This window comes from Lissotriton helveticus, chromosome 4_1 (assembly GCF_964261635.1).
Source record: "Lissotriton helveticus chromosome 4_1, aLisHel1.1, whole genome shotgun sequence".
NCBI classification, from domain to species: domain Eukaryota; kingdom Metazoa; phylum Chordata; class Amphibia; order Caudata; family Salamandridae; genus Lissotriton; species Lissotriton helveticus.
Window position 1 is genome coordinate 214,910,144 of NC_136063.1, and position 25,993 is coordinate 214,936,136.

General features: G+C 47.2%; 1 protein-coding gene across 2 annotated transcripts in view; it reads left to right on the forward strand.

Annotated features, from left to right (window-relative positions):
• FAM135B (family with sequence similarity 135 member B) overlaps positions 1 to 25,993 on the forward strand; it is a 1,359,155-nt gene that overhangs the window by 1,196,499 nt on the left and 136,663 nt on the right. For both annotated transcript variants that reach the window (XM_078686705.1, XM_078686706.1), the window contains one exon: positions 14,874 to 15,029. In XM_078686705.1, coding sequence (XP_078542831.1) covers positions 14,874 to 15,029 — 156 coding nt within the window. The remainder of the gene's footprint in view (positions 1 to 14,873; positions 15,030 to 25,993) is intronic.

A 25,993-nucleotide genomic window follows, 5' to 3' on the forward strand; every position in this document is an offset into this window, starting at 1 on the left:
AGAAAAAACCCAACCACTGACAACCTGGCCACCTTCAAGAATGCCATCCGCAAACACCACCAACTGATCAGATCCACCAAGAAATCAGCATTCAAGGATCGACTTGACAACAACTCCCACAACAGCAAGGAACTATTCAACATCGTCAAAGAATTTACCAACCCCACCGCCGGCACCAACGACATCACTCCCTCCCAAGAACTCTGCGACTCCCTCGCCTCATTCTTCCACAACAAAATCGCCGACATACATAACAGCTTTGAAAACCAATCGGGAGACCAGTCCACTCCACCCACCTTCGAACCAAAACCCCCCTCCTACAACCTTTGCGCCTGGAACCCAATCACCACTGAAGACACCATCCGCCTGATGAACTCCATCCACTCAGGATCACCAACCGAGCCTTGTCCCCACCACATCTTCAACAAAGCAGACTCTACTATCGCACCCCATCTCCGAGACGTCATCAACTGCTCCCTCAACTCCGCTACCTTCCCGGAAAGCTGGAAATATTCCGAACTCAGCGCCCTCCTGAAGAAACCCACAGCAGACCCCACTGAACTGAAGAACTACCGCCCCATCTCGCTCCTCCCATTCCCTGCCAAAGTCATTGAAAAAGCCGTCAACAGACAGCTCACCGCCTTCCTCGAATCCAACAAATCTCTCGACCCCTCACAGTCCGGCTTCCGAGCCAAACACAGCACCGAAACCGCCCTCATCGCAGCAACAGACGATATTCGAACACTACTGGACAACGGAGAAACAGTTACCCTCATCCTACTTGACCTCTCCGCAGCCTTCGACACAGTATGTCATAGCACCCTCATACAACGCCTCAGCAACATCGAAATACAAGGAAAAGCATTGGACTGGATCATCTCGTTCCTCGCCGGAAGAACCCAGAGAGTCCGCCTCCCCCTTTTAGATCAGAGGCCACCGAAGTCATCTGCGGCGTACCACAAGGATCATCACTCAGTCCCACCCTCTTCAAAGTGTACATGAGCCCCCTCGCATCCATCGCGCGCCAACACAACCTCAACATCATCTCCTACGCAGACGACACCCAGCTAATCCTCTCCCTCACCAAAGACCCAAACACCGCCAAAACCAACTTACGCGAAGGAATGAAAGAAGTAGCCGAGTGGATGAAGAACAGCCGTCTAAAACTGAACTCGGACAAAACGGAAGCCCTCATCTTAGGTTCATCCCCCTCTGCCTGGGACGACTCATGGAGGACACCGGCCCTGGGAACCGCACCCATACCTACGGACCACGCACGTAACCTGGGCTTCATCCTGGACTCCTCCCTCTCGATGACCAGACAAGTCAACACCGTCTCATCATCATGCTTCAACATCCTACGCATGCTCAAAAAAATCTTCAGTTGGATCCCCCCCGAAACAAGAAAGACAGTCACCCACGCACTGTTCACAAGCCGACTGGATTACGGAAATACCCTTTACGCCGGAACCACAGCCAAACTACAGAAAAAACTCCAACGCATGCAAAACGCCTCAGCCAGACTCATAATCGACATCCCCCGCCAAGCTCACATTTCCGGTCACCTGAAAGACCTCCACTGGCTCCCCGTCAACAAGAGAATAACGTTCCGCCTTCTCACCCACGCACACAAAGCCCTCTATGAACTAGGACCCGAATGCCTCAACACGCGCCTGTCCTTTTACACCCCCACCTGCCAACTACGATCGTCCAATCAAGCCCTCGCCGCAATTCCGCGCATCCATAGATCCACCATGGGGGAAAGATCCTTCTCCTACTTAGCGGCCAAAACCTGGAATTCTCTCCCCACCCACCTCCGCCTTACACAGAACCACCTCTCCTTCAGAAAACAACTAAAAACATGAATATTCGAAAAGTAAAGTACCACCCTCCCTCAAGCGCCTTGAGACCCTCTGGGTGAGTAGTGCGCTATACAAATATTGAACTTGAACTGTCTCCTCAAGTTTCCCTGTTCTTGATGTTAAGCCATCTATCTTATTGTCCAGCGATTCACAATAATTCCTGATCTCTAACTGATTGGCCGCAGACTCTTCAAAACCCCTCTTTATATCAAGTGATAAAGAGGAGAACATTGCTTGTAGAGAGACAGCAAAGATAGCAGAGACAGCAGAAAAACCGGAATCAGGAGACATTGATACAGTGTAGAGGGAACTCGTGGGATTGACTTGTTGAGGTACGTCCTGAACAGTCTGCGCACTCACTGCCAGACCCTTTCATGACCCCCTGAAGCGCTTTTAAGCCCTTCATTCGAAATAGGAACTGCTAGTATTAAGGTAGTAGGTAAGGTGTCCTCTGATATCTGAACATGCTCCAAAGTAGCTCCTAAAGTTAGGGCATCAATATCTGAGCTCGGGGGCTCTGGCAGTAGAGGCAGGACATTAACTTCAGTGGAAGCAGAGGCAGATTCAGGGATAGATGTGAGGACCATGGAAGTGCTCATAGGAACAGACATAGCGCGATCCTCAGAAAGCTCAAGTACTTGAGGTATAGCTTTAAAATAGGAACGTAAGGAAGGAGTAATTTTTGTCCCCAAACTAAGCACAGCCTTAAGGTTCTTCGTAGTTTTAGATGACTGCTTTGGCCTTACCTCAAAGGATAGGTATGATGAAGGCTTCTTGTTAACAGCACAAGGGCTCCCAACCACCTCTGTGACCGGGGGCTACAGTAACAGATTAAGTAGGGCAGAATATTGGCTCATCATAGGGAAAACAAATTTGTTTTCTAGATAACGTTACTGTGGAAGAAACATTGTCCCAGGTCTGCATTGAATTAAAGGTATGGTCTGCTTCTAAACCAAATGCTAAAATTATCCTGTCAATAAAAATATATCAACATATGTGTTTGTGTTTATGGACAGGTTTGCAAAATTTGCATAATCTCAGGCGTTGTTTAGAAAATGCACAATAAAATTCAACATGAAAGATAGGGGTTCATCTGTTTATTAAACAAATCAGAGAAAAAAATTTGGAGAGAGCCAAAAATAAAATAAACAATCACAGCTGTGTGTATACCTGAATGAACACCTTTCAACTGTAGGTAACAACATGTCTAGCAGCAAATTAACTTACCCTTCTTAAATTGGCGTTTCACCGGTCAACGGGCACAATTGTACCTTTTTATTCCATGCCTGACATTTCTAGCAAGTATTTATGAAACCGAGGCTTGAACTTAGTGTTATAATAATAACTTCATGCATTCCAGGAAATGTTTTTAGACATTTATACAACCTGCGAGACTCTAGTAGATCAACACTGCCCCCTGGTGGTTTTAGACATGCTGGAGACTTTAAAGCCTGAAAGAATAAAACGATGATAATAATAATGATAATAATAATGATCTGAATGAGAAACAGACGCTACAGTAACAGATTAAGAAGGGCAGAATATTGGCTCATTATAGGGAAAACAAATTGAAACAGAAGAGCCATGCCCAAGGCCTTTGAGAGAATTTCCAGTTCTTGCTTATCATTTTAGACCGAAATACAGTGGCACTGCGAGTATAGTATGATTTGAGACTCTGCGAGTAATTGAATTATATTAAAAAAAGAAATGGTAGAGAAGAAACAGGTGGGATTTAGGACAGTGAAAACGACAATAAGTGTTTGTTTTTCTTTTCCTTTTTCTCCCGAGATAATTCCCCTTACATTTGTTTGTCTTTATTTAAATACCAATAGTCAAATGTTAAAAACAAGAAATTCAAGACATTTGCAGGACCCATTTAGGATTTATACGAGTACAAGTGAGTGCCATGTCCCTATGCAGAGTTTTTAAGCACTTTACTGTCACCTTACAGTCACTTCGGAGCACTGCACAATATGAACAAAATGTTTTCACAATACAGTAAAGCAGTTCTAATATGCGAATATCCAGACTGTAATAAGATGCCTGCCTTTTTTTGCTTTTATCTATGTAAGTGTGCTTACATGAAAGCCAATGTTAAAGATACCTCACAGGCCGGTTCCCCAGTAGGCTTTAAACGTAAGTCTTGATTCAAATGCAACCCTGGTACCCAGTTGAGTGATATAGGGTTATTTCACGTAATTAAGGGAAAGCATCGGGGCCTGCTTTTTCAACTCTCTGCAGAGTGTCTGTACGTTTCTTAGGGATTCATGGAGACGCAATAAGGATGTGGCACCATTACTCAGATCTGTGTTAACTGAACCATATGTTGAGTTTGATTAAGAGGGAGAATTGTCTGCAGTGTGGATAGCTGAAAATTGAGGCATTTGACCACTGTATTGTTCTGGAATGTGAACAAGAGGTCTGCTTCAAAGATGATTCTTAGATTTCTGATAACCCTGATAGTTCTAGAGGTACTCTAAATTAGGTGGGTCAAAAGGGGCTGTACTTTCAATTGGTTTGATCCAGTGATATGATGGTGTTTCTTGAACTGCTACTGCTTCTAGAATCCTTTCCCTAAGGTGGTGTCTGGGATTCCTTTCCTCCCTGCCCTGGCCCCAGCCTGTTTGGGGGCACAATAGTCTGGTGTGAAACCCTCTGTGAGTGTGCTGAGGCAGAGTCTTTGTGATGGACAATGTGGCAGGTGACAGCTCCTCCCCCTGATCCTGACAGAGATGGCCCTTCCTGTCAACATGTAATACCCTTTGTATCACTGTCTGAGTGGAATACACCACAACCAACTGCCAGCTACATATAGTCATGTGACTCAGGATACAGGCTGCAGGTACCAAATGATTAGGAGAAGAACATGCCAACTTTTTAAAAGTGCAAACAACTGTGGGGGTTAAGCCCAAAGGACCGGGACCAGGTAGGGCTATTCAAAATTCAAAACACAAAACAGCAACCTGGCTCTGTACTATCTTAAACTCCTATTTCTAATTGAGTGAAAAACAGACTACTCTCTTATCTGTTCAAATGGAATTTTTATTAAACGATTTATTTTTGTTAAATAGTCCTTAAGTGGATCTGAAAAAGTTTTTCAAATGACTGAAAAAGAAACACATATTGCTCAAATTAACACATAAAACACAACACATATATATATTAGTTCACAATGGCCTACAATCATGAACACAATTGGACATACACACAATGGAAGGTTATTTACAACAAATTACAAAAACAGCGAATTCATGAAATTAATATGTACATTATTCAAATACAAAACACATTTAAAGCTAGCATCATATACATGATAACGACAATAACAATCATGTAAATGTCCAATTCCATTTAATTTACAGTTCCTGGGTACCTGTAGTACTGCTTTTATAGGGACTAACAAGTAAATTAAATGTGCCAGTTGGGCAGATACCAATTTTACCATGTTTAGAAGAGAGAGCACAGGCCGTGTAGCACTGGTTAGCAGTGGTAAGGTGTGTAGAGTCCTAAAGACCAAAAAAATAGGTTCAGAAAAAAGTGCGGATGTGACCCTGCAGAGAGGCCCAGGTCCAAGATCCACCATGTAATAACCCACTGAATGATCTAGATCAGGGTTCTCCAAACCGGTCCTGGAGGGCCGGATCCATGCCAGATTTTTTAAATAACTGCATTTATCTAAATGGGGATATGTAAAAAATCTGGCATGGATCCGGCCCTCCTGGACCGGTTTGGAGAACCCTGATCTAGATAGATGAGGGTTTCCTGTTTGTCCTCACCCAGAAGTAGTTCTTCATGTATATCAACGAGTATAGTTTTGTCACCACTCTATTGTGTAAATCCAAGTTGTTGACCGTAAGGATAGCTCTTCGCTCAAGGTAATATTTTAGCTGTCTTTACCACTTTGCTTCAAAATTTTCTCAATACCGCTGACGCCAAGGCTCGCAAAGAGAAAAGGACTGACCTCACGGCACGAGTGGCTGACCTGGAAAGGGCTCATAGTTGTACATGCGCCCCGAGAATCTGGCGCCAGCTGAAGGCTGCTAGGGCTCAACTGGCTAGTCTCGACACTGACAGAGTGGAGTTTTCCGCTCTTCGTCTCCGCCATACTTATTACGTGGGAGGCAATCGTGCCGGACGCCTCCTGGCAAGCGCCTTAAAAGCCAAGACTCAACGCTCAAAAATAACCGAGCTCCTGGACGACTCCGGTAACACTCTTGCAGATGAGGCACAGGTAGCCTCTGCCTTTCGCTCCTTTTATGCCTCCCTGTACGGCGCGGATAGGGTGTCGCCTACCGCTGTCGATGAGTACTTGCTATCAGCCAACATCACACCACTTTGCCCAACGAAATCGGAGGCCCTAGATACTCCCATTCATCCGGACGAAGTTCTTACCGCCATCGCACGCCTCCGCCCGCTCAAATCACCAGGCCCGATGGTTTCTCATCGGGCTTCTATAAAACCTTTGGCCGCACTTTAGCTCCAATACTAGCGAGGTTGTTTAACTCCTTTGAGGGTCCAATCTCCATCCCGCCGGACATGCTGGTGGCTGACATAGTGGTATTACCCAAGCCGGGTAAACCCCCGACGCACTGCTCCGCGTTCCGCCCCATCTCCTTACTTAATTTGGACTTGAAACTGTTCACTGGGGTGTTGGCGGCCCGTCTGGGCCCTTGCCTCCCGGGAATTCTTGAGCCAGACCAATCGGGCTTTGTCCCAAACCGCCAATACAGCGACAATACTAAGCGATTACTGCACCTCGTGGACAAAACTCATTTCCAGGACTCGGAATCGGTTCTGCTGGCCATCGACGCGGAGAAAGCATTTGACTGCGTCGACTGGACCTACCTGCAAGCAGTCCTGCAGCGATACCGTCTGGGCAACCGCTTTCAGGCTTGGATCGCAAGTTGTTACCACCGCCCCGTGGCCCGGGTTAGTATAGGTGGCCTTAAATCAGACCCCTTCGAGATACAACGGGGCACTCGCCAGGGGTGCCCTCTCTCGCCTCTTTTATTCGCCCTCTATGTGGAACCCCTGGCGCAGAAAATTCGAGACAATCCCCGCATCTGCGGCGTCTCCTTCGGCCGCGAACCCCACGTGGTGGGACTTTATGCCGATGATATTATAGCTGCTTTAGACCGACCGTCCGGCTCTGTACCAGCTTTCCTGGAGGAGCTAGAGGAATTTGGGGCGGTGTCTGGCTTTAAAATCAACCGGGGGAAATCCCTGATATTGCCCCCGGGTAGATATGCCCATCCTAATGCTCCGACGCCTGACTTTGGCTGCGATCTCCAGACATCCGCGCAACTCCCATACTTGGGGATTTCCCTTACCTCCTCCACGGACTCGACGGTGGCCCTTAATTATAAAACATTGTCCTCCCAAATCCGAGCCAACCTCGCGCGATGGTCGAAACAACCCCTCTCTTTACTAGGCCGCGTAGCAGCGGTAAAAATGTCCGCTTTACCTAAAATCCTGTATGTTTTCCAGACCCTCCCGGTACTGCCACCGCCAGGTGCGCTCGCCGACCTACAACATGCTATCCATCAGTTCATCTGGGAAAAGAAGCGCGCGCGGCTGCATAAACAGGTGGCACATAGGAGTGTCGATGAGGGAGGCCTCGGAATCCCTAACCTTCTACAATATTTCTGGGCCTCACAGCTCCGCTACTTAGTGGAGTGGTACAGACCCGAGTCCGAGAAGAGATGGCTATTTCAAGACAGGGCGATGGCTCAGACATCGCTGTGGAAGATCCCGTTTCTTGCCCGCCAGCATAGACCACGATACCTCCTCCGCTCCCCTATCACACGTACCATCATGAAGACTTGGGACTCGGTGGCGGTCAGGAAAGGCCTGACGACTTTCCCTTCCCCACTCACTCCACTCTTTGATAACCCTGACTTCCCGCCGGGCACCGACCCTCGCGCCTTTCCACAATGGCGCGTTACGGACTGCCGCTCGGCCGGCCATCTCTTTGACATGGAGGGGTTTCTCCCTCTCGCCGATATCACGCAGGGATACGGAATAACCAAACCCCACTTGTACCAATACTTCCAACTCCGCCATTGGCTCCTGGATCCGGAGCGTGCCCCCCTGGTCGGTCGGCGGATGACTTCATTCGAACTCTGGCTGGTGTCGAAAGACTCGGATAAACACCTTATCTCAGAGCTCTACAAGATGTTATCCCCCGAGGCCGACCCAGTTAAGACGGCGGGGCAGAGATGCTGGGAGTCGGAACTCAGTAGGACACTCTCGCCCTAAGAATAGGGATTTATATACTAAAGAGCAGCACACACCACTCGCAATACTAATGCCAGGGAATCTGCGGTGAAATTGGCCATCTACTGGCATCTTACTCCAGCACGACTCAATCAGGGCAACCCTCTCCGAAGCGCCCTGTGTTGGAGGGACTGTGGCGAAAGGGGCACTCTAACCCACCTCCTGTGGGACTGCCATGAACTGCAGGGGTACTGGAAAGCAGTTTTAGATGACATAGACTCCACATTTGCAACCGAAATCCCACACTTTCCAGCATACACAATCCTAGGACTACCCAACGCGCTCACATTTCCCTTGCGATCACCTCATGGTAAGCAGATGGGCATTGCCATGCAAGCGGCGTCGCAACACGTCCTGTCACTATGGGGCTCTACCACATTACCCACCCACACTGGCTGGCTACACAAACTGTGGTTCACGTTAGGCATGGAGTGTATCCAGGCCACACTTACACACACTGCTGACTCATTCCAGAAAACCTGGCAACAGCTCCTGTCACTCCTGTCCAGAGAATTTCATGAAATCACATGCCCGAAATATCTCCGCATCATGCGGCTCACGGATCGCCCACGAGACCCAATACGAACTGGTACATCTTGATGCACACACACCTGGAGGTGCTATGATTGAAGCTTTGGACAACAGGCATACTGGTCGGGGAGGAGGGAGGGGGATGGAGTTGGGTTTTGGGGGGGGGTGGGTTTTTCTTCCTGTTGTGTTCGATTACTGCTCTTGTGTGGCTCCTTTCCCGAAATGTGGGCAACGCACCTCTACATGGGCATGGTTTATTTGCTTCTTTGTTGATTCATAGAGAAGACATGTCTGTCTGTCTCGCTCGCCATATCTGCCTACTGCATATATACTGCATTGCATTGCCTGTCCTTTTTGCTCTTAAAAATAAAAAAAAAATACATTTGAAAGTAAAATTTTCTCGATAAACATAGATTTATGGCCAACGATGTCATCAGAGTTCTGCTTGACCGGGGAGAAACAGTGGTTTTGATCTTCCTCAACCTCTCAGTAGCATTCAACACCGTATCTCACCACAACTTGATCAGAAGACTGCATCACATCGGTATCTAAGGTAATGCCCTCAAATAGATCGGCTCCTTCCTCAATGGAAGAATGCAGAAGGTCCACCTACCTCCATTCACCTCCGGACCCAAGGACATAATCTGCAGTGTCCCTCATAGATCCTCCCTCAGCCCCACCGCCTTTAATACCTACATGTCCCCTTTGGCCAACATCATCAGATCCCATGGACTAAACATAATATACTATGCAGATGACACTCAGTTGGTCCTCTGACTCACAGCAAATCACGCCAAGACAAGAACCAACTTCCACAGGTGCATGAAGAGCGTCGCCAGCTGGATAAAGGAAAACTACCTAAAGCTCAAGACGGACAAAACATAAGTGGTGATCTTCAAAAAAAACACCACCATATGGACAGACACTAGGTGGCCCTCAGAACTAGGAGCATCCCCCAAACCGACTGACCACTCCAGAAACCTTAGCATAACCCTGGACAGCAAACTGACCATGAAGTTCCAGATCAACGCAGTCTCACGCTTCGCATGTTACGAAAAGTCTTCAAATGGCAATACATGAGCACCAATGTACCATCACTCAGGCCCAGATCAACAGCCTATTAGACTATGGCAACAAACTCTACACTGGGATCGCCACACACCTTTTGCAGAGACTCCAGGCCATACGGAACTCCACTACAAGATTCATCCTCTACCTCTCCTGATGGACCCACATCACGCCCACCTCAGAAACTCCACTGGTTCCCTATACAGAAGAGATGCCAATTCAAGCTGATGATGCACGCCTACAAAGCACTGCACACCAAGGACCAGCCTACATCAACCACTGCCTGAACTTCCACCATCCTACCAAACAACTACACTCCACCTTCCTCTCCCTCACCCACACCCCTCACATCCACCGAATCAACAGTGTAGGAAGCTTCTTTTAGTACCTGGCAGTGAAAACCTGGAATGACCTCCCTCTGCAGCTACAGACCTCTACCTCTCTACTGAAACTCCGGTGAGCACTTAAGACGTGGCTGTTCATTTGAGTCACCTGTACCAACATGACCCTCAAACTCCTGGATACCCTCACAGGTGATTAGTCATGCTGTATAAATCCACTGTTTGGTCGACTGATTAAAATCATTTGGTAATTAGATAGGATTTGAGGTTTTGCTCTTGGTTTCTTCATATGAATGACAATGACTACATCTTACATTCAACAGAATTGGCACCTTATCCATAGCGAATCATGCATTAATTGTGAAATCAGCAACTAGCTAAAACCTCTGTAGCTGTCATGTTAAGTTTGTGGTACTTATTGAGCACACATCCACATAGCATCTTGGTGTTAATCTAAAATATAACACCTTAGCTAAAAAGAAATATTTATATAAAAGATCAACATATGAACAAAAATCAGAGTTCTGGTTTTTGATACTACAAATTTGCAAGTTCGCACAGAGGTGTTGGATCTCAGATTAAGATGCCATTTTAATTTGTTACCAAAGAAGTTTTCTTGCTGTCTATTATTACCGTCCTTATGTGTGATAATAGATGCATTACTTTCCTGTAGAAAGTCTAGTTCAATAAGAGCATAGACAGCTGAAATGAGAAAGCGAGTGTTAGAAATGGGGGTCTCTAGTTGGCAAGGGCTTGCACCTTTGTTCAAGTAGGGACCCTTCTCATAGTCAGAGTAAGAAGGATACACTTCTAAAAAAAAACCTGCTCACCCCTGTGGTAGATTGGCATGAGCAGACTTACTTATCTCAGAGGCAGTGTGTAAAGCCTTTGTGTACACATACAGTAATACAGTGCAAACACTACAAATAGACACAACACCAGTTTAGAAAAATAAATAATCTTTATCTAAACCAAACAAGACCAAATCCATAAACATCCTCAATACAGTAATCAAAATGTAATAATTAGAAGGCAAAAACAGTTCTGTCCAAAGCAAACTATGGATGCAGCAATTTCAACACAAAGTAGCTTGGATGGGTCACAGTCACAAACAAAAACAACCACAGGGAAGGTGATGCATGGTTTTCTTACTCCCTGGGAAGGTGAAGCGTCAGTTCCTCACTTTCACACAGGGGAGGTGATGCGGCGGTTTCTTACTGATGGGGAGGTGATGCGTCAGTTTCTTACTGTGTGGGGAGGTGATGTGACGGATTCTTACTGCGGTCCCTGTGTTCTTGTAGACTTGGCGACCAAGTGCGATGTGTTGCGCACCGGAGGTGAGACATCGCTTTGCGAGGCTTCGCATCAACCGGCATCAGTGCTGGGGGACTTCGCAGTGAGGCTTCGCGCCGCAGGGCTTAAGTTCCGAGAGGCTGTGCACGGTTTGCAATGCTTTGTGCAGCTTCTTGCAGAGAGCAGCTGCAAAACCCACTTCTGAGGCCTTTTGATTGCACGAGGCACCTCAGGCATGGGTAGGACTCACAGATGTCCAGCAGCACCAGCAGAGTTGCAGGAAGACTTTTGTGTTCCTGAGACTTCTAAACAGGAGGCAAGCTTTCAAGCCCTCAGAGATCTTCCTCAAGCATGGGACACAGCACAAAGCAACATCCTTGCCCTTTCAGTGGCAGAAACAGCCACTGCAGGCCAACCCCAGACAACAAAGGGGCAGTACTCCTCCTCAATTTCTCCAGCTCTTCTCCTTGGCAAAGGTTCCTCTTGATTCCCAGAAGTGATCTTTGAAGTTTTTTCTATCCCTGAGGCTTCCAACAGGAGGCAAGCTCTACTTCAAGCCTTCGGAGAAAACTCGTAACAGCAGGATGTTGAAAGCACAGTCCAGTTCTTTCCCATCTCAAGACAGAAGCAACCACTGTAGGCCAACCCCAACATCACACAGCACAGGGCAGTACTCCTCCTCCAGATTTCCTGGTTCTTCTTCCTGGCAGGTTCCCTAGTTCAGCAGTAATCTCAATTTCAGAGGTCTGGGCCCTACTTTTCATAGCACAAATTCCTTTGTTCTTTAGTGTCAGCAAAGCTCTTTGTCCAGCCAATACCTGTTCTGTCCTATTTGGTGCAGCTGACTGGCAGGAGGTGGAGACAGCATTGTCCCAGGCAGACCAGGCCCATTCAGGTGTGAAATAAAACTCCTACCCCTGCATTAAATGCAGCCCAGGTCTATTCAGCCCAGCCCTGACTCATCCAGGAAAGGCAGGACACACATCAACCTCCCCAATGTGGCCGTCTGAGAGAATGCACATCCCAAGCCCCTGTCATTCAGAAGCCAGACACTCAATTCACAAACCAGCAAAGGCACACAGGATGGCTAAGCAAGAAAATACCGACTTTCTAAAAGTAGTATTTTCAAACACACAATATTAAAATCATCTTTACTAAAAGATGCATTTTTATATTCTGAGTTTGGGCATACTAAACTCCATCTTTCTATCTTGTCCCAATGAGAAGTTATATTTATAATATGTTATAAATAAACTCTAATTATGTCCTTTGGGACAGATAGCCTTTGAACAGTGAAAAAGAAAATTGGCAGTAGTTAAATTACACCCCACCCGTCGGGCACCAAAGGGAGACCATAGGGTTGACGTCTTTGTAAGAATAAGGTAGATTACCACTTTGGAAATGCCTGTGGCACAAAAGTTGAATTTGCATGTAATTTACTTTTTAAAGACAAAGCAAGGCTGCCTTTAAAAGTGACAGCAGGCAACACAATAGTGCACCCTACAGTGCAGGAAATCTACTGGGCCTGTAAAGTCCCTTGCCCTGTTATATACAAGAGACTTTAGATAGTTTGCATCCCCTTGCCCTCTTATATACTAGGGACTTACATGGTCTGGCATTGCCAAATTTAATTATACCTTACATCTTTTCATCAGAGCCCTTTCTCTGGGCCTGTTTAGCAGGGTGCAGTCAGTCAGTTACCACTAGTATCAGTCAAAAACTGGGGGTGAACAGGGCTAAAAGGGTGACTTTCTCACAACAAGTAATGCCACATAATAGTTATTGTGTATTGATCCAGACTTTTGAAAAGCATTTGGATGTACATTTTAACAAACTCTTAGGTGAGCCTCTTTATGTCGGAAATGAGTCTATGCCAGGCAATAATTGAAAAGGATAAGGTCCTGAAGACAAGGTAGGAACAATCCTGATTTAGATGGAAAATTCAGTTTCCATCTGAATCTAGGTTATAATCAAGGAACAAATGTTGCACACTCTGGGGCACATTTACTACTATATAACCCAACACCAAAGTTGCTGCGCTGCATTGCCCTTGGACAATAGCAAGCCATAGCTGCTAAAATATTGTGCTGCTACTCTCTCCCTCAGCAATGGAGAAAATTGATCTTCCAAGCACAGACCTTTGCGCAATAGTCCAACAGTGTGTTGGTGCGTATCTAGTATAGGTTTCTTATGTGAATGGCACCCATCCAATTCACCTCATGATAGAAACTAGCGCAAACCCACAAAATGTGATGGGAGGAATGCTTGCAGTAAGTCTAACCACCGGCAATTGCTTGGGTTGGCATTCCAAGTGCGACATAGCCAATGTGCTCATTTTGCCACTGCAACCAAGCTACATCTACAAAATGTAAAAGTACATGTCCAACGTTTTAGATAGACAGCACACTGGGGCTGTCTGGGGCCCACCTTGGTGGTGACCTATATATATTAAAAAGGAAGGTTTGAGCCTGCCAAAAGGTTTATTTTGCCAGGCCGAAAAGGCAGTTTAAAACTGTACACACATAGGCTGCAATAGCAGCAGGTCTGAGACATGTTTAAAGTACTACTTAAGTGGGTGGCACTATTACTCCTGCAGGCCCACTAGTAGCATTTAATTTACTGGCCCTGTGTGAAGGTAGTGCCACTGTACTGGGGTTACAGATAAATTAAATATGCCAACTGGATCTAAGCCAATCTAACATGTTTTAGGGAGAAAGCACAGAGTACTAAGGCAAACAAAACAGAATTCAGCAGAAAACAGGCAACATTTTTAGGAATAGCCCTACAGCAAGTCCAACAAGCATAAACTTAGCTACGATTCAATAGCAGAAGATTACTATACAATAGTGGAAGAGTGATGTAGTACATCAAATGGTGGAGTGAACAGAGTGTTGATAGTAGCCTGGCAGATTACAGCACAGGCAAGTGGGAGGACATGCTCTGCGTCAAGCAGCAGTAGGGTGAGGGGCAAGGTTCGGGGGGCAGGGATCAATGCCAGCAAGGGCATTTGTGCATGTGGTTTGATTGGGTACTATTATGATGCATCTTGGTAAGTAGGAAGTACCACTAATTTGAGAATTACATTTTAAAGCTCTTTTGAGGCATTAGAATGATGCACATATTACAAGTCTGAGTAGCTAGCCTAATATACTCAGTCAGGGACACCTTCCTAAAATGTGCATCGACTGATGAATAATATAATATGCACACTTGCATTTAACATAATGGAGGCATGTGCACAAACTAATGATTAGGCGCGTAGAAGACTGAAATGTGGATGCAAGTGTGCACATCACATATTGCACATATGCATGCTGTTCATGATACATTTCACATTTAGGGAGGACAGACAAGAACCTGCAGTGAAATCATTTGCTCAATTTATTAAATCTTTTCTTTGTGTTACATATCACTCCTAATAATGTCCCATTTATAGTGAATTAATGAGAATTGGTCCCTCTTTTTGTGGACTAAGAATAAAACCAACTCTTGTTTTCTTTAGATGAAGGACAACCCAGAGAAGATCACTGATCAAATAAGCAAAGATGTGACATGGCTTTGCTCCCAGTTATTTACACTATGGACACAGTTCCTGGAATCTGTAACCCTGCATCCCGAAGTCACAGTGTATCTAACTCAGGAACACCACACGCTAAGGGTAAGATTGAAGTGTGTGAGCAATTGCTTAGACAAAATGATTGCTGTGTTTAAGTTAACCATCATTCTCAATTATTGATCTTTATTAAATTAATTGAACTAATATAGTTGAATGACTGCAATTACTGTACAAACAGTGGGTATGATTCACTATGCATTGTCTAGGAGTAGTAGTGTCATACTGTTGGCTTAGGTATGAGGTACACTTGAATATCCAGGCCTGAATCACAAAGAATGCTCTATGAATAGGTGTGTCTTACTGTATGCTTAGGCTTGACTTACACTTTTCCAGCCCAACAGTTAGACACTACTCATAGAAAAAGCTTTGTGACAGGTCTAGTATATTTTCTGTCATTATGTGAAAGTGGGTATTCCATCTTAATACCAATTCCAGAAGAACATACTACCAGAATATCGAGGACCAAAGTATTTTGAAGGTGAGTTTATACATAAGTAAGCCACGAACACACTGTGCTGGTGACAATAGCAAAGAAAAGAATAGTTTTGGAAAAAATTCTAGGATGCACAAATTTGAGTGATGGATCACAAGTGACCTACACAAGTATGTGGAGTGTTTGTAAAAACAAATTTCAAGCCAGGGTAGCTCACCTTGAATGGATCAATGGTTACATATGCATTAATGTGTAATGGTTTCTCAGTAACAGGGTTGGTGAGATAGATTTCTTGATCATGGGTTTCTTTACTCCTCACATAGATCCACATGTTATGACATGAGCAATTCATGCAAGTATTTCAGTGGCTACACTCATACAAATATTCTAGGAACTTAAATATCAATTTGAGCAAATCATGCTTGATACCAGTGTGTGGACAACCCAGTTTTGCCAGCAGTGCACTTGGCAAATTCAAATCAATCAATCAAATTAATAAATCATTCAATTATTAAAAGGAAACTCGATCAGGTGCTTTATTGGCTAAGCTTACACTCATACTAAGTTAGCACACCTCCTCTTTCATGTAGAAGATATTTTTTTAAACTACCACACTGCGAATAAATTCCACAAGTGGTAGTGTGTTATATAGATGTATGGTTATATTTGCTTCGAGTCATTCTGGGTTAAAAAGTTCTAAATGATTTGCACTTTGTAATTATGAAGAAAGGATGGGCTGACATGATCATACTCTTTTCAGTTTTTTTATGTTGAGACCACTTATTCATTTCAATTAGAATACCACGGTGCATCAGTTTAAATTGGAAGGAATATGTTAAAAGTTCACTATTTAATTATTTGAAAAATAAGTGATTTTCTTAGTTTATCTTCTACTAACTCGTAAGGTGAATGTAGGACTTGGCCCTTTTTGACCTAATTCTCTAAACATTTTGCTTTGCCCCTTTACCTTTTTTCTGACATGGTGTTGCCAACTTAGATGCTTCAGACACTTTGCCACTGTTAAACAGTGTCAAGGTGTAAGTAATCCCTTTATAAAGTAATGGTAATTGGTTGTCTATGATTGGTATGTTTGCCTTAATAATAACGTCCCTATTAAAGTGCATTATGTGTGCCAGGGCTGGTAATGCAAATGCTACTAGTGGGCCTGCAGCACTATTTGTGCCACCCACACAAGTGCCTTAAAAAAGGGAACTCAGGTCTGCCATTGCAGGGCCTGCGCGCAGTTTGTTAAACTGCCATGTTGTTCTATCAAGTGCATTCTCTTGCCAGACATTACCCTTCCATTTCTATGAACATCAGACACCCTATGGTAGGTCTAGGGTACCCCCTGGACAAGGTGCAATGCATGTGAAAGGTAGGACGTACTAAGGTGTGTGTCATGTCCTGACAGTGAAATAATCTCCATTTCGTTTTTTACTGTTGAAAGGCCATCTTGCCCATAGGACAGAATGGGAAGGCTGGGTAATATGTTTTCAAGCCAATATTCCTAAAAGCTTAAGATGGAAAGGTGAAGTTTAATATGCCTGAACTCACAATGTAATAACACATCTTTTTATGTAGGTGGATTTTGCTTTGTGTTTTCAGAAGCCACTCTTTAAGAAGTGGCTGAGTTTTTGTGCTCTGCCATTACTGTGTGTCTTTGCCTGGCTGTGGATTGGGCTCCGGGGCAGGCAGCATAATTGATTTTGGCATCAGGGTTGCTTTTCTTGGGTTGCAGCTAAAACCACTTGACTCCAAGGGCCCAGCAACTGGACTTGGCACCACTTGACAAGACAGGAACGTCAGCAAAATAGCCCAAGTGCTGATAGCAAAAGCAGGTGAAGTCTTTGATGGCCCTGAGACTTCTTAACAGGAGGCAAGCTCAACTCAAGGAATTGGAGTACCTTGGAAGCTGGATGTAGAAAGTACAGTCCAGTCCTTTCACTACTAGGACAGAAGCAGGAAAGCAGGAGTGCAACACAGAAAAGAGGCAGTCCCTCCTGACACCTTTTCTGCACTTCTTCCTGGCAGAATGTTCTCAACCCAGAAGTGTTCTGAGTATATGGGGTCACAGGTCTATATATTCTTTGTACTTATACAGTACTTATACCCATGTTAGCCTTTGAAGTAGGCAAACTTCAAAGAACAGTGTTTGTGGTGCACAAGACTGTACCTTTCCCTGCCCCGGTTCCAGACACACTACAGGGGGTGGAGACTTCTTTGTGTGAGGACAGGCAGAGTCTTTTTCAGCTGTCAGTGTCAACTCCTCCCACCACTTTACGGAAACCCATCAGTCTGGTGATGGGCCATCAGGATATGCAGGGCACACCTCAGTTCCCTTTGTGTAACTGTCTAGAGTGAATGCAAAAACAGCCCAACTGTCATCCTAACCCAGACGTGTATTGTACAGGCAGACAGAGGCACAGAATGGTTAAAGTAAGAAGATGCAAATTTTCTAGAAGTCGAGAACAAAAACAAGGGACACCCTACTCACTAGGAACCAGGGGGATTTATCATAAGAGAAACAACGGTTCCCGTGGAAGTTATAATAACCTATACTGATATTGTTATGCACAATCATAATATTAAAGGGTTACTTTGATGTCAGAAGGAAAGGAAACCATGAACACTTGTGTTTGTATTTACATTACAGCTCTGACTATTATGTATAGGAGCTGTAATTATTGTAAAGTTTTGGTTGGTCGCCTTTAGAAATTGTGGAAACCAAGTTTTATGTGTCACAAATTGACCACTTTTTGTTGTATGGTTCCATTTACACTGGGGACACAAAGCATTACTGTCATTTTCTCTTTTGTGTATATCTATATATTCTATATATTCTTTGTATGAGATAAAAGATTTATTGTAAATATAAACACAAGTGTTCATGGTTTCCTTTCCTTCTGACATCAACATAACCCTTTAACAATGCGATTGTGCATAACATTATCAGTATAGGTTATTATAACTTTCTTAAAGTGTCATTTTCAGAACTGCAATTTGAAAACCAGTTTTACTAAAAGGTGCATTTTTTCATTGTGAGTCCAGAGACACCAAACTCCAATTTTGCATCAGCTCCTAATTGGCAGATACATGTTTAAGATGTTACAAGGCTGCTCCAGTGCTGACCTATGGGAGAGATAGGCCTTGTTGTAGTGAAAAATTAATTTAGCAGTATTTCACCACCAGGACATGTAAAACACATCAGGACATGTCCTGGCTTTTAAATGCACTGCACACTGCACACTGCCTACAGGGCTACATTGGGCCTACATTAGGGGAGCCTTTTATGTAGTAAAAGGGAAAGTTTGGGGGGCGTGGCTAGCGATCGACGATGGCGGCCGCAGCCTAGAGAGGCTCCCGAGCGGTGGTGGCTTCCCGCACTCATCCCGATCATTAATCCTGCAATTGATAGTGTCAGAAGGGGTGGAATGGACCCGGAGTCCCTGCGGCATTCAGCGCTGCAATTTTGAATCGGAAACGGCGAGGCTGTAGACGCGGAGAACGAACAAAGCCTGAGGAGAGGTGGGGCCTGACAACAGCCGGGAAGCAGCGGAGCTGTGGTAGCCTTGGAGTCCGACCGGAAATCGACTCTCACTGGCCGCGCCTGGCCGGAAGTGCCGGATCATCGAGAGAGTTGCCGAGGCATACGCGGCCTTCTCCCCGGGAGACCAGTGATACGGGCAGAGCCCCGCGTCCCCCGGCACCGACCGAGGGGGCCGTAGTAGCGGGCCCGGGGCCTCCACCTACGTCACGGGCCAGATAAAACAGTGCCGCCATCTTTCAGCATCAGACGTGCGTTACGGCCCTGCGGCAGCGGCCCCAGCTTGGCGGTGGTCGGGCCGGGGTCCCGGGTGGTTACAAGAGGCTCCGCCGCATCAAATATCGCACCCCTGACGGCGGACGACCAACGGCGGCCGCGAATGGCGAGGGACGAACATTCTCCCCCCCCCCTCCCTTCCTACTAAGACTCTATCCAGGGCACTGAGTCCATCAGCGATACCCACGCCAGAGGGTACGCCTCATGTAAGAGGCACTCGGGATCACACACCAGAACCTGCCTGGATCCACTGAGCCCCGCTGGCCGCGGGAGCTGTGAACAACGGGCCTTGATCAAAGGTGAGGAGAGAAATTGCGCCAATTGCTGTTGTGGACGTAGCGCCCTGCATTACCCGGGTTGGCGGCGGTAGACGGGGCCGGCAATCACGGACACGAACGGAATTGCCGCATTTCCTCAAGACAGGCCATACCATTCGAGGCGTAATCGGGCGGCCCGGCCCAGGGCACGCTCCACAGAATGTCACATAGAGGCCCCCGACAAAACGCCACCCAGGCCAAGCTGGACAAATTCGCCTACGACAGGCACTCTCCACCCCAGGAACAACGCAAGACGGCCGGGAAAATGACGGAGACGGAGGGGGCCAAGAAGGCCACTATCGAAGACGTCTTGGCGGCTCTGGCGCAGGTACAAGCGACAGTGGGGGCTACGGCTACCGAGGTCACCCTGATCCGGGCGGACCTCCACAAAATATCCGAAAGGGTCAAACAGGTGGAAGTTGTTACCAAATCCTTAGTCGAGGATGTGTCCGAACTGCAGACGGCAATGGAGCGTCTGCAGACGGACAACAAACTGCTTCGTGACAAGTTGGATGACCAGGAAGGGCGCTCCCGGCGCAACAATGTCCGAATTTTGGGGGTACCGGAATCGGAGGACACGGGGGCAATGGACCTCTATGTGGAGGAACTGATTAAAACCAGGCTCCAACCTAAGGGGCTCTCACATTTCTTCTCAGTGGAACGGGCCCACAGGGTGCCGGGGGGCGAAGCCTAAGACTGGAGGGCCACCTCGGCCGATATTGGCAAGGCTATTCAATTTTAGAGACCGCGACGCCATCCTTCAGGCCGCAAGAGTGGCACCGGCCATTCAGGTCCAAAACTCAAAAATAGCATTCTTCCCGGACTACACGGCGGAGGTCGCTAGGAGGAGGAAGACGTTTTTGGAGGTAAAAAAAACATTGCGGGAAAAGGAATTACAGTACTCGATGCAATTTCCAGCCCGATTGCGAGTGGTAGCAGACAAAAAAGTGTGGTTTTTCGACACCCCCGACGCTGCCCGGGATTGGTTGGAGGGATGGCATACTGTGGACCGACAGCGGAAACCACCCAGACAACATCACAAACGCGGAGGGAACAACGGGACAGGCTCACAGTCTTCCAGTCGAGGTGGGGCGGAGGGATCGCCCTCACATGGATTTGCAGGAGCTGGCGGTGAGGAGTGACCCCTACTCGGAAAAGGGCTTTGGTAAAGATTGCTGATCGTCGACGCATCACTCTACAGCTGCATTTGGACTCTGGCGACACTATCCCGGAAGCACGCAGGGATGCCGCCTGCTCGGGGAGACACTCTCCCCCTTACACGCAAGTACTCTGGTTGCGGGATGGGTAAAGCGCTCTGCTCAGTTGGGGAGGCGGGCAGTTGAAAGTCCGTTAGGCAGGGATGCAGGGAGGGGGAGTTGGGGGGGGATGGTTTTGTTACAGTTAGGAACACACTTTCACGGTCAAGGAAGGTACCTAGACTTCCATGTGAATCTAGACTAGGCAGAAGCAGTGAGCAAGAGGGTACGGCTCCCAGCAGAACATTGGACAATGGAGCAACCCAAGGGGGGAAGGGAGGACGGGTAGAGGACTCTTTCATTTGGTCTTCTAAATCCCTCATGGGCAATTATACGCCCGGCACCCGAACCACACTTCCCCATCATTACACTATTAACCCCAGAATATCCAATGGCAGAAGTTTTACTTCCTGAGAGGAGTGAGGTAGATGAAGAAACACACTGCTCTGCATTGAGTATCATGTCCTGGAACGTGAGAGGGCTGGGGGACAAGGTTAAACGGGGGTTGGTCCTTACTGCAATTAGGAGACAGAAACCAACGATAGCATTGCTGCAAGAAACGCATTTAACAGGGGGTACGGTTAAAGCCTTAGATAGACGAGGATACAAGATGATAGTCCATTCAGAATTCACGTCAGGATCCAGGGGAACCGGTATCCTGATACAGAAAAACACACGCTTCATCCCCCTACTTACGAAAACTGATGACCAAGGCTGTTTTGCAGCCCTTCAGGGGCAGTGGGAGGGGAAGCTTCTTAACCTGGTTTCAGTATATATTCCGCCAGCATTGCACTCAGTACAACTCCCTAAATTGGGGGATTTTATTCTGGCTCTCCCTGAAGGGGAAGTTATCCTGGGTGGGGAATTTTAACGCGATTCTAGACACCCAACTCGACAGGTTCCCCATACCGGCCCCCATGGGAGGAATCCCCCGCCTCCAACGATTCTTAACAGCCATAGGCCTGACAGATATTTGGAGGCACCTCTACCCCAGCGCTGAACAATACATCTTTCACTCCACAGTACATGGGAGTTTGTCGAGAATTGACCACTTTTTGACTCTGGGAGACGGTCTCCAACATGTAGATACAATGACAATTCACCCGCGAGGGATCTCAGATCACTCTCCACTTACACTCACACTCTCCTCACAGACACGAACGCGCAGGCGCATGTACCCCATACTGGCTACTTACCTCAAGATTCCCCAAGTCCGTAAAGCTCTCAAAAAGGCAACGTCACGATACTTCACTGAAAATATAAATTCAGTAAGCTCCACCGAGATACTGTGGGAGGCATATAAGACGGTCCTACGGGGGGAAGCCATACACACAATCACAGGTTACCGGTGCGAACGTTCTCGGGAACTAGATGGTATAGATCTGACTTTGCAGGAATTGACGAAGGTACACGAACAAGGCCCCACTCCTTCCACTCTACACGCACTGACACTGCAACAACAGCTTTACAACGACCACCTACGTATGCATGTCAAAGGTCGTCTGACTGACACCCAGAACAGGATCTATGAAGTGGGTGATAAGGCCGGGAAACTACTGGCCGTGGCTCAACAAGCGGGAAGGGAATTCTAGGGGAATCCCATGTCTAAGGGACGAATATGGAACACTGCATACTGACCCAGAACAAATTGTGGATCTGCTTGCGGACCACTTTGAGCAGGTATATACCCCTGACCATGTGATCACCCCAGAAATGGCCAGAGACGTGCTGGCGCCGATCGAGGTCCAAACATTGTCCTCGGAGGTGTCCGGTGACCTGGAGGCCGATATCACCGCGGAAGAAATACAGATGGCTATTCGTGCCTTGAACCCGGGTAAGGCTATGGGGCCTAACGGGATACCGGTAGAATGGTATCAAGCAATACCTGAGACTCTCAGTCCATATCTACTGGGAATGTTTAAAGAATGTCAGAGAAAAGGCACGCTCCCGCCAGACCAAAGAGTAGCGACTATAGTGACTATCCCCAAACCGGACAAACCGCCGGAAGACTGTTCTTCTTACTGCCCCATTTCACTGCTCAATGCAGAAGCAAAAATACTCGCTAAACTCCTGGCGATGAGACTCTTGCCCCATTTGTCTTCTCTGATACACCCGGATCAATCCGGGTTTATGCCACACAGAAACACTGCGTTGAATTTGCGACGCCTACACGGGGTACTAGCCAGAGCAGACTCGATACCGTCCCAGGCAGTGATATTAGCCCTTGATGCCAAGATGGCGTTTGACCTGGTGGAATGGCCGTACTTGTTTGAGGCGCTGTCCCACCTGGGATTTGGACCCCGATTTATTGCATGGGTCAGACTGTTATATACTGACCCGGTGGCAAGAGTGGTAGCCAATGGTCATACTTCGCGGATGTTCTCGCTGGGGAGAGGCACGAGACAGGGATGTCCCCTCTCCCCCTTGCTATTTGCGATTTCGCTGGAACCACTCGCCACGCTCATTAGAACCCGCCTCTGCTTAAGGGCATCTGCTGGAGGGAGGGCTGGGAGGACCGGCTGTCGCTGTACGCTGACGACATGCTGATCTATCTAACTAATCCCGACGATGGCGTGCCAGCCCTATTACGGCTCTGCGACGCTCATGGCAAAATCTCGGGATACACATTGAATTGGAATAAATCGGAACTATATGTTCTGAGGGGGCAGTCTCCGGCCCTCGACCTGCATTGTCCTCTACGGATGGCAGGCTCATCGTTCAAATATTTAGGCATTCACATCACTAGAGACCCCGTAGAATTCGGTGACAAAAATCTGAAACCCCACTTAGATAGGCTCAGGCGAGATGTCAAATTCTGGTCGGAACTTCCACTAACGCTCCTGGGACGAGCTGCACTTTACAAAATGATGGCTCTGCCCAGATTTTTATATGTCCTTGCGAACACGCCTTACCCGATAGCACCTAAATTCTTTCAGACAGTCGCAGCGTTGGTCTCCAACCTCCTATGGGGGACCCACTCTGCTCGTATCGCCCAATCAAAACTACATAGAGGTTGGTTTGATGGCGGCATTGCCCTGCCCAATTTAAAACTTTACTATTGGGCAGCGCACCTTAAGCCCATCAACCACTGAATATACGCTTCCCACGACGAGCCAGCCTTTCAGGCTGACAGGGGTCAACTGGGCACGGTCAGCATGTTAACTCCGCTATATGACCGCCGTAAAATCCGCACTTTAGTGGGACCCACCAGGTTAACGGTCACAATCTGGCACACAGCGACAGCCGCTCTGGGCTGGAAAGGGAAAATCACCAAGCTAACCCCACTGTGGGACTCTCGAGTCCTCGGACACCTAAGAAACAGCAAAGGATTTTCGCACTGGGACACTATAGGGATCTCCACGGTGGGAGATCTTTGGGAAAAGGGAGGGGTAATACCCTTCAATAGACTGAAAGAATTGTATGATCTCAACGAGAGGGAATTGTATAGATACGTCCAGATAAGGCATGCATTACTGGCGGTTTTGCCCGTAGACACTGACCTGCCTGAGTCGTCCCCACTGGAGGACCGCCTTCTTACGGAATTCATGATTGAACGCGCAACATCCCTTACTTATCGTAAACTGATGAACAATTTCCCAGACCCTACACTGACGTTAAAGATAAAGTGGGAGGAGGACACTAGCGAGATGGATGAACACGAGTGGAATGAGGCACTGGCATCGCCTAGGGAGGTAGGCATCTCTGCGAGACTACGACTGGTACAATTGAAAATAATACATAGGGTGTACTACACTAGAACACTGTTACACCGCATACACAGGGTAGAACACCCTTACTGCCTTCGTGGGTGTGGGGAAGAGGGTACATTCTTCCATACCATATGGGACTGCCCCCGAATCCAAGACTACTGGAAACAGATACTTCGCACGATCTCACAGACACTGGAAACTGGAAACTCTACTGATGAGGGAAACTATCCCGAAACCCGAGCCATGTCTTGGGTCTAGAGATTTTGGGAACAACGAGTACCTACTCGCACCAACTTTGGTGAACCACTTATGAACTTGACTTTTATTCTTCGAACTACACGCACTTCAAATACCAGAGTGCTTAGGGGCGACCCGGAGGAGGGGCTAGCGGAGTGCGATCCATTGCAGAATTCTACTTATCGCTCCCTTGAGCGCCAAGCTGACGAGCTTCTGGAGACGCCCTGCGAGCCAGAGAGGCATCGAGGCCTGTGACGGTTACTTGGCGGCCTTCTCATCCACCCCATACTTGTTCTCTACTGATGAGGGAAACTATCCCGAAACCCGAGCCATGTCTTGGGTCTAGAGATTTTGGGAACAACGAGTACCTACTCGCACCAACTTTGGTGAACCACTTATGAACTTGACTTTTATTCTTCGAACTACACGCACTTCAAATACCAGAGTGCTTAGGGGCGACCCGGAGGAGGGGCTAGCGGAGTGCGATCCATTGCAGAATTCTACTTATCGCTCCCTTGAGCGCCAAGCTGACGAGCTTCTGGAGACGCCCTGCGAGCCAGAGAGGCATCGAGGCCTGTGACGGTTACTTGGCGGCCTTCTCATCCACCCCATACTTGTTCTCTACTGATGAGGGAAACTATCCCGAAACCCGAGCCATGTCTTGGGTCTAGAGATTTTGGGAACAACGAGTACCTACTCGCACCAACTTTGGTGAACCACTTATGAACTTGACTTTTATTCTTCGAACTACACGCACTTCAAACACCAGAGTGCTTAGGGGCGACCCGGAGGAGGGGCTAGCGGAGTGCGATCCATTGCAGAATTCTACTTATCGCTCCCTTGAGCGCCAAGCTGACGAGCTTCTGGAGATGCCCTGCGAGCCAGAGAGGCATCGAGGCCTGTGACGGTTACTTGGCGGCCTTCTCATCCACCCCATACTTGTTCTCTGCTGATGAGGGAAACTATCCCGAAACCCGAGCCATGTCTTGGGTCTAGAGATTTTGGGAACAACGAGTACCTACTCGCACCAACTTTGGTGAACCACTTATGAACTTGACTTTTATTCTTCGAACTACACGCACTTCAAATACCAGAGTGCTTAGGGGCGACCCAGAGGAGGGGCTAGCGGAGTGCGATCCATTGCAGAATTCTACTTATCGCTCCCTTGAGCGCCAAGCTGACGAGCTTCTGGAGACGCCCTGCGAGCCAGAGAGGCATCGAGGCCTGTGACGG